Consider the following 13,062-nt stretch of genomic DNA (forward strand, 5'->3'; position numbering starts at 1 on the left):
TGGGTAATATTCAGTTCTTCAGCTATTTTCCGAGTACTGGTATTAGAACTGTTCGTACCGTTGCAGGCTGAAGAAATCTTTCATGGTAAATGCGTCTTGCAGTATTCGAGTTTCCGTGAGCCATTCCATAACAGAAATGCATATCTGCCATTTCACTGTTAGTAAATTGAACCATGTTTTACAAAAATGGTTCGAAAAATAACCACTAAACACACTTTTTATAACAATTATAAATTAAAAGCTTATGAAGTTGACAACAACTGTCGAGTTGTTTATTAAATGCTGCAATCGTTTTCCAAGGCAACCCTTGATTATTATTCATGGTATTTTCAGAAGAGTGCGAAATTCAATAATGCGGCGGCTAGACAGTTGTATTGAAGCCGAAGGAGGCCATTTCCAATACTTAATTTAGTGCAATTCGTTAGTCTAGATGTTAATATTATTTAATATTTGTTGTTATTGTTACATAATTAGTAATGAAAAATTGTAAAAATAATAATTTCCAAAAGAAACATTTAATTCCCCATATTACTCCTTATGAGGTCCAGGGATATGCAATTAGGTCGACATTCTTAAAAACTAAGCAAGTTGTATTTGCAATAGCTTAATCCAAAGAAATAATGAAAATTGCACAATAGTCAGTGACGTACATTTTTAAGTCAAAAATATTCGTTCAAATCCCGCTCGAGACGCCACTGGTCTTAATTAATTGAATCACGTTCGGGCTAAATTAGCTCCTTGAAAAGGAAGGATTTGCGGATCCATGTTTATATGAACATTTCGTCTTAAAATTACCTAAAGAATCGTCTGTTAAATTTATGGTACATACATAATTAACACCCTGTATACAATATGTATTGTGGGCTCCGTGAAAGGAATGAAAATATGTTGCATAACGACGTAGTTAATCTGTGTAGTGACTCAACTAAAGTATCGACGAGAATTTTTTTCCAGAATTCTTAAAACCTTTAAAGAAAATAAAGGTTAATGTGATAATCTATCTAAAGACATCTTAAGGAAGAAAACAAATTCAGTTTGATGATTGCACCAAATATGTATGCTATTCGCAGAAAATTCCATTTTTTTTTTTTTTCGAAATGAAATCCCAGTCTTAAAAAAGTCACAACCGAAATAAGTTCCGAAGAATCGAAGCCCAAAATATCCCGTGTTTTATTGCGTACATTAAAGCAAATGAACATTACATTTATGAAAAGAGGTACGAAAAGTGTTCTCACAGAAAGGGAAGATATTTTGAGGCGGAGAAATTACTTGTAAAAATCCGAGAGTATCGTTTTGAAGGTAGAAATATTTATTATTTAGATGAGGCTTGGTTGAATCAGGGCCATACTGTCTCAAAGGTATGGCAAAATTTAGAAAAGCAAAGGTATGGCAAGATGTCGAAAAGCTTTTATTTAATCACTCAACAGAATTAAAAGCATTAGCTGGCAAAGGGCGGAGGCTCATAATAACTCATATAGGCCGCGATTCGGGTTTTTTGGAAAACGGCTTGTTCCTCTTCGAGTCCAAGAAAACTAGCGACTACCACGAGGAAATGGACGCGCAAAAGTTCGAAAGTTGGTTTTTAAAGATTTTACCAAACCTTGAACCATACTCTGTCGTCGTCATGGACAATGCCTCCTACTACAGCAGACAATTGGACCAGTCTGCCTGGCGAAAAGCTGATATCAATTAACTGACTATCTCAATAAAATTTATCGTTCGACAATAATATGTGGCAAGTCCAATTACTCAATATTGCAAGGAAACATATACCTCAGTTCAAAAAAATATGTTGTCGACGAAACTGCTCGTGAGAGGAACATAATTGTACACCGCCTCCCTCCTTACCATTTTGTTACCCGATCGAGCTAATATGGGCTCAAATAAAAAAGAAGTGGCGAGGGAAAACTTGACTTTGAAAGGGATGAGGAAAAACCCTACCATTGATTATCACCTTGAATAATAGCCATCGCGATAGTTGCTCATCATCCGCTGATTTTTTTTTCAGACGATAATGAATAATACCATACTATAAGTAATTTAAAACTTTTTGCGGTTGTAATGGTTTATGTGATTATTTCTTTTTGCGAGTATTTGCAGAATTTCACGAAAAATCAAGATAGATCACTTAGGGTCATTTTTACATAAATTAGGTGCAAACTTTTGCTGAAAAGACTTTCTTGATTTTTTTTTTGGGAATGCTGCAAATATTCGCAAAAACCATATGATTACTCTAAATGAAAAAATTGAAATTTTGGTCTGAAAATTTGAATTTATGCCTTATTTCAGATTATAAACGCATTCAACTTTGTGTAAAATAATAATGGTACCTACTTTTCTCATGAAACATTTTCACGTTTTATTACTTCACTAACACCCTGTACATCCGATCCCAGATTTTTTCTATGTCAATCTTATTTTCAAAAGATGCACAAAATTTTATGAGAATAACTTTTTGTCATGAAATGAATAATAAAGATTTTTCTCCTCTGAGCAACTCCATCCGTGGACACACTTTATATTTTTTATATAATTAATATAATTTAATTATTATTTGTGAATATAGTTTTTGAATACTGCCATACTGCAATACACCTCATCTGTTCAGTATAATTTCCGTACCCCACTGCAAGTGACAGATTAAGGCAAAAACGTCAGTTATTTTTGAGAATTTAGTGCCTACTATTTTGGAATTATAGTATAGTAAAATTGAATCATAGAAAGCCTCAGCTTTTTCAACTCAACCTGAAGACGGACATCTTGATATTAGCATGTATCTAGATACGAGATTCTGTTCTGTTGAGTCTTGGTGAATATATCATAATGATTTTCTGAACACTGTAAGCAATACTAATTTCTCTCTCTGGAGGGTTTGTGACCTAAAGAAAAAAGAGATCAAAATGTGTTTGACACATCTATCAAAATAACCAATAAAGTCAGTACCATATTTGACACCGAAGAAAATTGAACAGAAAACCACAGAGTGTAGGACATCTTCAACAATATCATAAATGTAGGAAAATCTGGCTATTGATTTCTCAAGTCAAAAATTTTGGTTTTGTCAGGTTGGTTTTTGGCTAATGGCTACTTGAGAATGAATCATAAATAATTGTTTTAGATAGATGTTTTGTTTCAATTGGTATCGGAAATGAACCTAGGTGCATCTTTCATCTTTGTGCAGAGTTTTTATTTATATATTTAATTTTTTGTATATTTTTTGGAATTTTATCACTCCTAATATATTAATGTAGAAGAAATCTGCTTTTAATTTCAATTAATGTCTTACTTAAATTTTTCTCCATTCATTGTGAAATATTAGCTTTATTAAATGGTGTAAGTCTGACGGTTTTGGGATTTTGGGCCATAATAGAAATGGTTAAGTTTTGGATGAAAACAAGGTAAACAACTTTAACGAAAATATGAAATACAAACTTGAAAATATTCACGTTTTTCAAATGAAACCATACTTGGAGATTTTCATTCATCATTAGTAATATTACAAAACCATTGATTGACTTCAATTGGCAAATAAGAAATAAAAAATAAATTCAAGTGAATATTCAAATTCCACACAAAATATTGATGCAAGTAATTTCAATGATTTTATCTCTTTATTGGATTAGTTACACAGTAACTAATCAATATTGGATTGTGTCTTTATTTTTTCATTCTTCGTGATCAACTTGATCGAATTACTTAAATCCCAAATTTACTGATTCATTTTTACCTTTTATGGAATTGATATAAATGAACAGAAGAACTATTTATTTTTCAGAATTATAACCAATGGTTCCCTTCCTCGAGACAAAAGAGGTCAATTTGGCCCCCCTTCACCTAGTTACAGCAGCACTCCACCTCCTTCTCCACTAGACATATTACACAACGAACTACTGAAGCAAAACAATCACCACAACTATGAAAATGTAAGCATCAATTATGGTCATCCAACGACGAACACCCAGTATGACAGTTTCGAAATCAAATCTTCAGATAATTTGAATGGAGAACATCGCAGTTTGGAAAGAAGTAGTCCTTATGAAAATGTATATATTCAGCATAATCCACCTGGACCTTATCCTTCATCACCCAGAACAAGAATAAAAACTTTCATAACATCAAATAAAGATAAGTAAGTATTTGTCAAATGTTGGTGCCATTTCTTTTTTTTTCCAATTAATATCAGTTGCAGTGATGTTTCATTTTCATATAGACCACACACACTACGGGACTGATGAAGTTTGAAGTTAACCTCACACTCACTATTTTTTTCTTGGTTCCCAATAAAACACTTGAAAATTGCAGAGCAATTAACAAAACACTTGAAAATTGTACAGCAATGGTGAAGTGTTTCATTGATGGACAGATTAATAGTTGAAGAACATAGAAGGCAATTTTTGTAACAATTTTGGAATACAGTTCAAGAATATCTGTCATGTACTCTGTTCACCTGAATAATTGGTTTTCATTTCATAGAAAATATTTTTCATGATTTAACATCAGCAAGAGTGATTACTCGTTTTTTCTGTAACACATTTTTTCAGGTTTATGCATAAAAAATTCATTATTTTGATTTAATATATATTTAAATATAGAGAGATTGTGGCATGTAAATGGCATTCAAAATACACTTTATTGTGAGATTTTCACTGATCAGCTTACAAAATCGCAATACCTATCTGTTTCACTGTACAATGGCTTCCTTAGGCGTTCTTAAGTCTGAAGAAGCTATTGTATAGTGAAATAAGTGTTGCGGTTTTGTAAATTGTTTAATTAAATTTTCACAATGAAGTGTTTTGGATTTTCATCAAGTATTAACCAATTCCATCACATATGGATTCCAAAAGTTTGTATTAATTCAGGCAGCCATAGCTACCTGCGTGACATCCGTGTCCAGGATATAAATACAGAGAAAGATTTTATCGAGTGTGTATGATATACAAATCAAAAATGAAACAATTAGTGGACATAACACTCCAAAAAATGGAGGCAAACCGCGGACACGTGTTTCTGGCTGCACCGCGCCGATGAGGCCAATAGCCAAAAACACGTGTCCGCGGTTTGCCTCCATTTTTTGGAGTGTTATGTCCACTAATTGTTTCATTTTTGATTTGTATATTATACACACTCGATAAAATCTTTCTCTGTATATATATATATATATATATATATATATATATATATATATATATATATATATATATACTTTGGATGATTCTTTATTATTTGTTTATCAGATTTTAATGAATATTTTTGAACAATTTTATTTATTTCAGCTCTTCTAAAGAACATTTAGATCCAATAGAAAACAAGTTTGCCTTATTAGAAGCTGAGCAAATACTACTTCGAGAAGCGGAGCTAGTCCTGAGACAAAATTTACACAATTCCAAAGAGTTCCCTCCTGATCATGATATTTTTGAAACGCCCCCCAAATCTAACCCACCTAACCAATTCATATTTCCTTTCGAAAATAGCACGGATGTATCTAAAAGTAGTCCGTCCTCCATTGAGAATAACCAAGTCAACAATGACCATAGCCCCAATACCAGCAGTAACTACAGCAGCACAAAAGAATTTAATAAAAAATATAAGGAACAAAATGAAGAGGAAAGGAAGAAATTAGAGCACCTAAGAAAGGAGAAGAAAGACATTCTGGCAGTTATGTCTAGGATTAAGAGGCAAATGGCTGATATTGAAACCCAAGAAGAGGAACTCCATGGAGAGGTAAGATAATAATTTCAATAATTTTAAATAATACTCGTATATAAGTTTGTCTCATAATGATATTTTTATGCAAAACTTACTGATTAAGTTTCACAAGATATATTCTGTTCGCCAAAAAAAGGTACAGAGTGTGTTTAGAATATAACTTTTGAATATTACTGGAGGTTACAAACCGTTATTTCAACAACACAACACGTGTTTGGATCACCAAGTAATCATCTTCGAGATGTTTAATCTTCCTCTTGAAGATTATCACTTTGTGATCGAAACACGTTTCAAGGTGTTAAAATAACGGTTTGGTGTTGGGGAAAAAACTCCAGTAATATTCATTACTACACCAAAGGTTCCAAACAGTGCATCACAAGTACATGCTATAGGGAGCCATTAGAATTGCATTCAACGTATAGTTATTCTGTAAAAAAGGGGTTTTATTTCCCGTCTAAATTAATAAATAAATGATATGACTAAAGAACATCTATGGAGATAACTGAAAAATAGATAAATTAGTAAATCTAAAGAAATGAACTTTAAACGTTCAAGTTAGTCTCGGATATACCTACACAGTAGGTTGAATGGACTGACGCTTATCAGAAGACAACTACTCCCCTGGCTAATACCACGAAGGGCGTTGGATTATATCCCGTCAGTGCAGGAATCTTCGCAGAAAATTTCCTGCATATGCAATTGGCAATGCTATTGAAAGAGTTGACTCTCAATTTTGGAACGGGTACACTTGCAGACCGGTTTTGGGCTCATTAGCCACTTATCAGTGCAACATAGTGGCCATCATCGACCTAAAGTCAATGATATTCCATAATTGAAAATCGGAATTCTTTCAGAGTATTTCATTCCTCTTCCTTAAGTTGAAGCGAACAACAAAATGTCACTCCATCTAGTGGACGAGGTACTAAACAAGTGCATATCCGAAATTTGCCCGATTCCTCTGAATAATGAAGAAAAACTTTCTTATTAGTCAGTAGGCTATGCTTGAAGACAGCAGTAAACAAATCTAAAGAAATGAACTATAAATGTTCAAGCCCGTCTCGAATATACCTACACAGTAGGTTGAATGGACTGACGCTTATCAGAAGACAACTACTCCCCTGGCTAATATCACGAAGGGCGTTGGATTATATCCCATAGGCGTCAGTGCAGGAATCTTCACAGAAAATTTCCTGCATATGCAATTGGCAATGCTACTGAAAGAGTCGACTCTCAATTTTGGAACGGGTACACTTGCAGACCGGTTTCGGGCTCATTAGCCACTTATCAGTGCAAGATAGTGGCCATCATCGACCTAAAGTCAATGATATTCCATAATTGAAAATCGGAATTCTTTCAGAGTATTTCATTCCTCTTCCTAAAGTTGAAGCGAACAACAAAATGTCACTCCATCTAGTGGACGAGGTACTAAACAACTGCATATCCGAAATTTGCCAGATTCCTCTGAATAAGGAAGAAAAACTTTCTTATTAGTCAGCGGGCTATGCTTGAAGACTGGCCAGTAAACAAATCTGAATAAATGAACTTTAAACGTTAAAGCCAGTCTCGGATATACCTACACAGTAGGTTGAATGGACTGACGCCTATCAGAAAACAACTACTCCCCTGGGTAATACCACGAAGGGCGTTGGATTATATCCGACAGGCGTCAGTGCAGGAATCTTCACAGAAAATTTCATGCATATGAAATTGGCAATACTACTGAAAGAGTCGACTTTCATTCAATTCAAGCATAGCCCACTGACTAATAAGAAATTTTTTTCCTTATTCAGAGGAATCGGGCAAATTTCGGATATGCAGTTGGTTAGTACCTCGTCCACTAGATGGAGTGACATTTTGTTGTTCGCTTCAACTTTAGGAAGAGAAATGAAATACTCTGAAAGAATTCCGATTTTCAATTATGGAATATCATTGACTTTAGGCCGATGGTGGCCACTATCTTGCACTGTTGAGTGGCTAATGAGCCCGAAACCAGTCTGCAAGTGTGCCCGTTCCAAAATTGAGGGTCCACTTTTTCAGTAGTATTGCCAATTACATATGCAGGAAATTTTCTGTGAAGATTCCTGCACTGACGCCTGTCGGATATAATCCAATGCCCTTCGTGGTATTAGCCAGGAGAGTAGATGTTTTCTAATAGGCGCCAGTCCATTCAACCTACTGTGTAGGTATATCCGAGACTGGCTTGAACGTTTAAAGTTCATTTCTTTAGATTTGTTTACAGCCAGTCTTCAAGCATAGCCCACTGACCAATAAGAAAATAAATTAGTAGGTTGAAGAAAAGTTCAAAACAAGATTTCACATGATCGAAAAAGTAGAAAATAAACTTTGAATTGAATCAAACCAATCAATTTATTACATTACAGAATGTTTATGATATAAAAGCTTGCCATAGGTGGTTCTGAGAGAAAAGTATATACTTTTTATAAAATAGGTAAATCTTGCGAGAAGCTTTTATATCAAATTAATTGTGCAAGTGGATAAATTCATGAGTTCAATGCAATTCAAATTTTGTTTCTTTTTAGAGCATATGAAAGAAAGCTTGTTTTTGAAAACGTTTTCAACTAATAATTTAATCATCTTGAAAACGTAAACTAATAATGTTTTACAATACAATATAAGAAGAGTTAATTATAATTTCTATAGAAATACATTTACCCTCATAAAATATCAGCAAATATTTAAATACAAACATCATTAATTCCTAATATTTGGGTATGATCCATCATTCAAGCTAACACAAGGAATTGTTTTATTCTATTAAAAATATAATAAAAATATATAAAACATGTATTGATGAAACTCTGGTATTGCTTGAAATCCCAGAAGTTATTGTTCTGTTCTGTAAGTACTGGGTTGATAGAATAAAAAGTCCGTCTATTGCAACTTTTGAAGAAAAATTACATTACGAATTTCATTCTATACGAAAGGGACTTGTTTGAGTTTGATGATAGTCGTGTCACGAAGTGTTCTGGCGATGCATTGAATTTATTGGAGCCTCTGGAGACACCCTACATTTTGTTTTATAAGAGAGAGGATATTGTTAGATCAAGATCTTCAGATGATGTGGTGCTGCAGGTTTTTCCGGGTTTTCCTGTAGCTGAAAAGGCAAATGCGCCACTGGAATCAATGAAGTCGCCCCGGAGCGCCAATTAATTTTTATTGTTGTTTTTCTTTTATTTTTATCGTTGTTTTAATAAAAGATTGATTTAATATTTGACATAAAACATCTTTGAAAAATTCACAGATTTTTTTTTTAATAGGCAAAATTATTTAATATGACCGATGAACAAAACATTTCTTCGGGAAATATATTTTGAATTTATGTAATAACTTATCGTTGTGAACTAGAAATGTGACTTCTCCATTGAAATTTAAAATTTTTTCAGAATGTGGAATGTAAGAATTCTCAAAGAATATCAATCAAAACTCTGATTTCCTCCACAAAAGCGACTTATGTTCAATATCAGTTCAAAAGAAATTTTTTATAACTATTACACCTACTTCGTTGTAACCCCATTAGCCTTAAGTCGTAGATAATAGTCAGTTCCTTGATGTGGTGGCACTCTTAAATCTTTGGATCCAATTTGAAGAAGAGTTGGTGCTTTAACTTTATGTGCATGGACGATTGGAGATACTTTTCTCATTGTACTCAAAATATTATTATCGATTTCACCTTTCTGTGAATATTCTTTACCGGCTTCAACATAACACCTGAAAATAAATTAAATAAATGACGACAGGAAATATGTATTTTCATTATTTTTTTTCTTATTAAAGACTACAGTATGTAATGAATTCCTAGTTGAAAAACTGGTATCATGAGGATTTCCAGATAATTTAATGAATTGGTTAGAATCCTATGTGACAAACAGAACCATGATGGTAAGATGTAATGGTACAAATTCCAATAGTCAGAACGTGAAACTTGGTGTACCACAGAGTACAGTTCTTGGGTCTCTGTTGTTTTTGCTGTATGTCAATGACCTTCCACAGTACATATTGGATGTCCATAAAATCATGTTTGCTGATACAACTATAACAATATCTGGAGACCAGCTATTTCGCCGCTCCGGGCAAAATAATATTTACGCCTTTTACCCATGTGTTATTCTATAGATGTTGTAATTTTAACCTATATAAAGACAAATTTTCCCTGCCGATATTAATTAAACAAAATATGTTTCGTTTTAAGATATTTATTCAAATCCAGCACAGCTTGAAGGACGCAGTGTGACCACATTTTATTTTTGTTATCTACTAAAATATGATGTGAAATTTCAGTGATGTCAATAGCAATATATTATATTCTAACAAATTTTGTGTAGGGTGTGGTTTTTTTTTGTTTAACCGTCTTTCAAATTTTCGCCGCCGACGCCGCGCCTCCCTCAATTTTGCCGCCCCGGGCAATGGCCCGGTTTGCCCCCCCTAGATCGAGCGCTGTTGAATTCCAAATTTCAAAATTTATGAGGTTTATAGATTTCATTTCCATGGGTTCAATAATATTATACACATTTTATTAACTAACATTGAGGAAATCTAAATTCAGAGATGTCATATTAAGCAGCAGTAAATTAGTTTTTCTACACCCGTACTTTAACAATACACTTATATGACCATAATCCGTTTCATAATGATATCCATTATGATATAGATTTTTCATAACGATTCAGATTATCAACCAATAGAAACCCATAATTTTTCAATCAAGAATCCTGTTCCTTTGTTTGTCCTAGATTCTAACCTAAGTAACTAATTGCTTTATTTGTCAAAATCAGTTTTCATATTACCTACCTATATTATCAAAATGTCTGAAAACAGCGATATAGAAGGAATACCATCGACTCCAATATTTTTAAAAGATCAAATTAATTACAGTTGTTATATTCAATATAAATATAATTAGAATCTTTATAGTTTTCATATATCCATGATAATACCATTAAGTTTGTGTTTTTAAAAAAAATATATGAGTTAATTACTGTAAATGTGTTCAATACAAATATAATATTTATAGTTTTTCATTATTTATCAGGTTTAGAAAAAATAGCGTATGCAACTCTCATGTAATGGTTATTAATACACTCGCATATACCATACAAAACTCGCCTTCGGCTCGTTTCGTATCCCGGTTAATGCTCGTGTCTTAATAACCATCATTACATGATCGTTGCATAATATACTATTTCAGTTTTGTTTTAAACATGGTTATTGGACCTTCTTTGATAAAGTCTGGTAGAGAGTTGAATAAATTTCACTAGTTCGGACTTCCATTGTCTATTATATAAAATGATTTGAAATCCCTGAAACAAGTAAAAAAGAATAATTAAAAAGAGAATAGTTGAAAATAACAATTATATTAAGCAACAAATCCCTGAAACAAGTAAAAAAGAATAATTAAAAAGAGAATAGTTGAAAATAACAATTATATTAAGCAACAATAAACATGAAATGAAATGATAGTGAAATAACCTACAAGTAAAAATATAATAATTGAATAAATAAAAATTAAAGGAATGCAAAAAGAAAATAATAAAAAAATAAAAAATAAAAAATAAAAAAATAAAAAAGTGTAGAGATTCCAAGTCACGTTAGTTCACGACGTTTCGATTGTTGGTATCTACAATCGTCTTCTGGTGATGACTGGACTGATTCCTCCGAGAGATGACTATTTTATAGGTCGTTGAAATACTTTCACTTCCTCTACTTTCCATTTTCCGCTTCACTGATTCCGTGAGAGATGACCGATTTGGCGGGAGTTGGTCATTTTTCGTTTGATGATGGGTTTCCATATGTTTCCTATATCTACGCTGGCCTGGCTGAATACGTTGTTGGACAACATGTATGCGGCTTCCTTAAATTTTCTCCTGAACCAATGTTCCTCTCTGTGCAAGATCTCAGCTTGGGACCACTCGATGTTGTGTTGATGGGTCCAAACATGGTCTGCTATTCCTGATTTGCTGGTTTCTCCTCGCTGTGTGTGCTTCTTGTGCTCGGCAATGCGAACATTCAATGGCCTCTTAGTTTCACCAATATAGGATTTTCCGCACTCACAGGGTATCCGGTAAATGCAATTCTTGGAATCGCAGTCCGCGTTTGGGGGCCTGGTTTTCGTGAGGCTGCTACGGATAGTGTTACCAGATCTGAAACAGGTTCTAATGTTGTACTTGGAACCAATTCTTCTTATCCTCTCCGATAATCCTCTGATGTAGGGAAGTGCAAGCACTGGTTGTGACGGCTTCTCTTCCTTGCGAGGCTCCTGCTGTCTTTTAGCCAAAGTCTTTTCTACCAAAGTCTTTTCTACCTCTTCCTTGCGAGGCAGGAGCCTCGCAAGGAAGAGAAGCCGTCACAACCAGTGCTTGCACTTCCCTACATCAGAGGATTATCGGAGAGGATAAGAAGAATTGGTTCCAAGTACAACATTAGAACCTGTTTCAGATCCGGTAACACTATCCGTAGCAGCCTCACGAAAACCAGGCCCCCAAACGCGGACTGCGATTCCAAGAATTGCATTTACCGGATACCCTGTGAGTGCGGAAAATCCTATATTGGTGAAACTAAGAGGCCATTGAATGTTCGCATTGCCGAGCACAAGAAGCACACACAGCGAGGAGAAACCAGCAAATCAGGAATAGCAGACCATGTTTGGACCCATCAACACAACATCGAGTGGTCCCAAGCTGAGATCTTGCACAGAGAGGAACATTGGTTCAGGAGAAAATTTAAGGAAGCCGCATACATGTTGTCCAACAACGTATTCAGCCAGGCCAGCGTAGATATACGAAACATATGGAAACCCATCATCAAACGAAAAATGACCAACTCCCGCCAAATCGGTCATCTCTCACGGAATCAGTGAAGCGGAAAATGGAAAGTAGAGGAAGTGAAAGTATTTCAACGACCTATAAAATAGTCATCTCTCGGAGGAATCAGTCCAGTCATCACCAGAAGACGATTGTAGATACCAACAATCGAAACGTCGTGAACTAACGTGACTTGGAATCTCTACACTTTTTTATTTTTTTATTTTTTATTTTTTATTTTTTTATTATTTTCTTTTTGCATTCCTTTAATTTTTATTTATTCAATTATTATATTTTTACTTGTAGGTTATTTCACTATCATTTCATTTCATGTTTATTGTTGCTTAATATAACTGTTATTTTCAACTATTCTCTTTTTAATTATTCTTTTTTACTTGTTTCAGGGATTTGTTGCTTAATATAATTGTTATTTTCAACTATTCTCTTTTTAATTATTCTTTTTTACTTGTTTCAGGGATTTCAAATCATTTTATATAATAGACAATGGAAGTCCGAACTAGTGAAATTCATCACGAAA

The 13,062-nt window shown here is 33.9% G+C and overlaps 1 protein-coding gene across 5 annotated transcripts in view; it reads left to right on the top strand.

Annotated features, from left to right (window-relative positions):
* LOC111507540 (uncharacterized) overlaps positions 1-13,062 on the top strand; it is a 209,820-nt gene that overhangs the window by 138,245 nt on the left and 58,513 nt on the right. For all 5 annotated transcript variants that reach the window (XM_074170429.1, XM_074170435.1, XM_074170405.1 and 2 more), the window contains exons 6-7: positions 3,776-4,129; positions 5,274-5,721. In XM_074170429.1, coding sequence (XP_074026530.1) covers positions 3,776-4,129; positions 5,274-5,721 — 802 coding nt within the window. The remainder of the gene's footprint in view (positions 1-3,775; positions 4,130-5,273; positions 5,722-13,062) is intronic.

This window comes from Leptinotarsa decemlineata, unplaced genomic scaffold (genome assembly GCF_025532065.1).
Source record: "Leptinotarsa decemlineata unplaced genomic scaffold, Ldec_3_MD MMD2_P_RNA_scaffold_11, whole genome shotgun sequence".
Classification (NCBI taxonomy): Eukaryota; Metazoa; Arthropoda; class Insecta; order Coleoptera; family Chrysomelidae; genus Leptinotarsa; species Leptinotarsa decemlineata.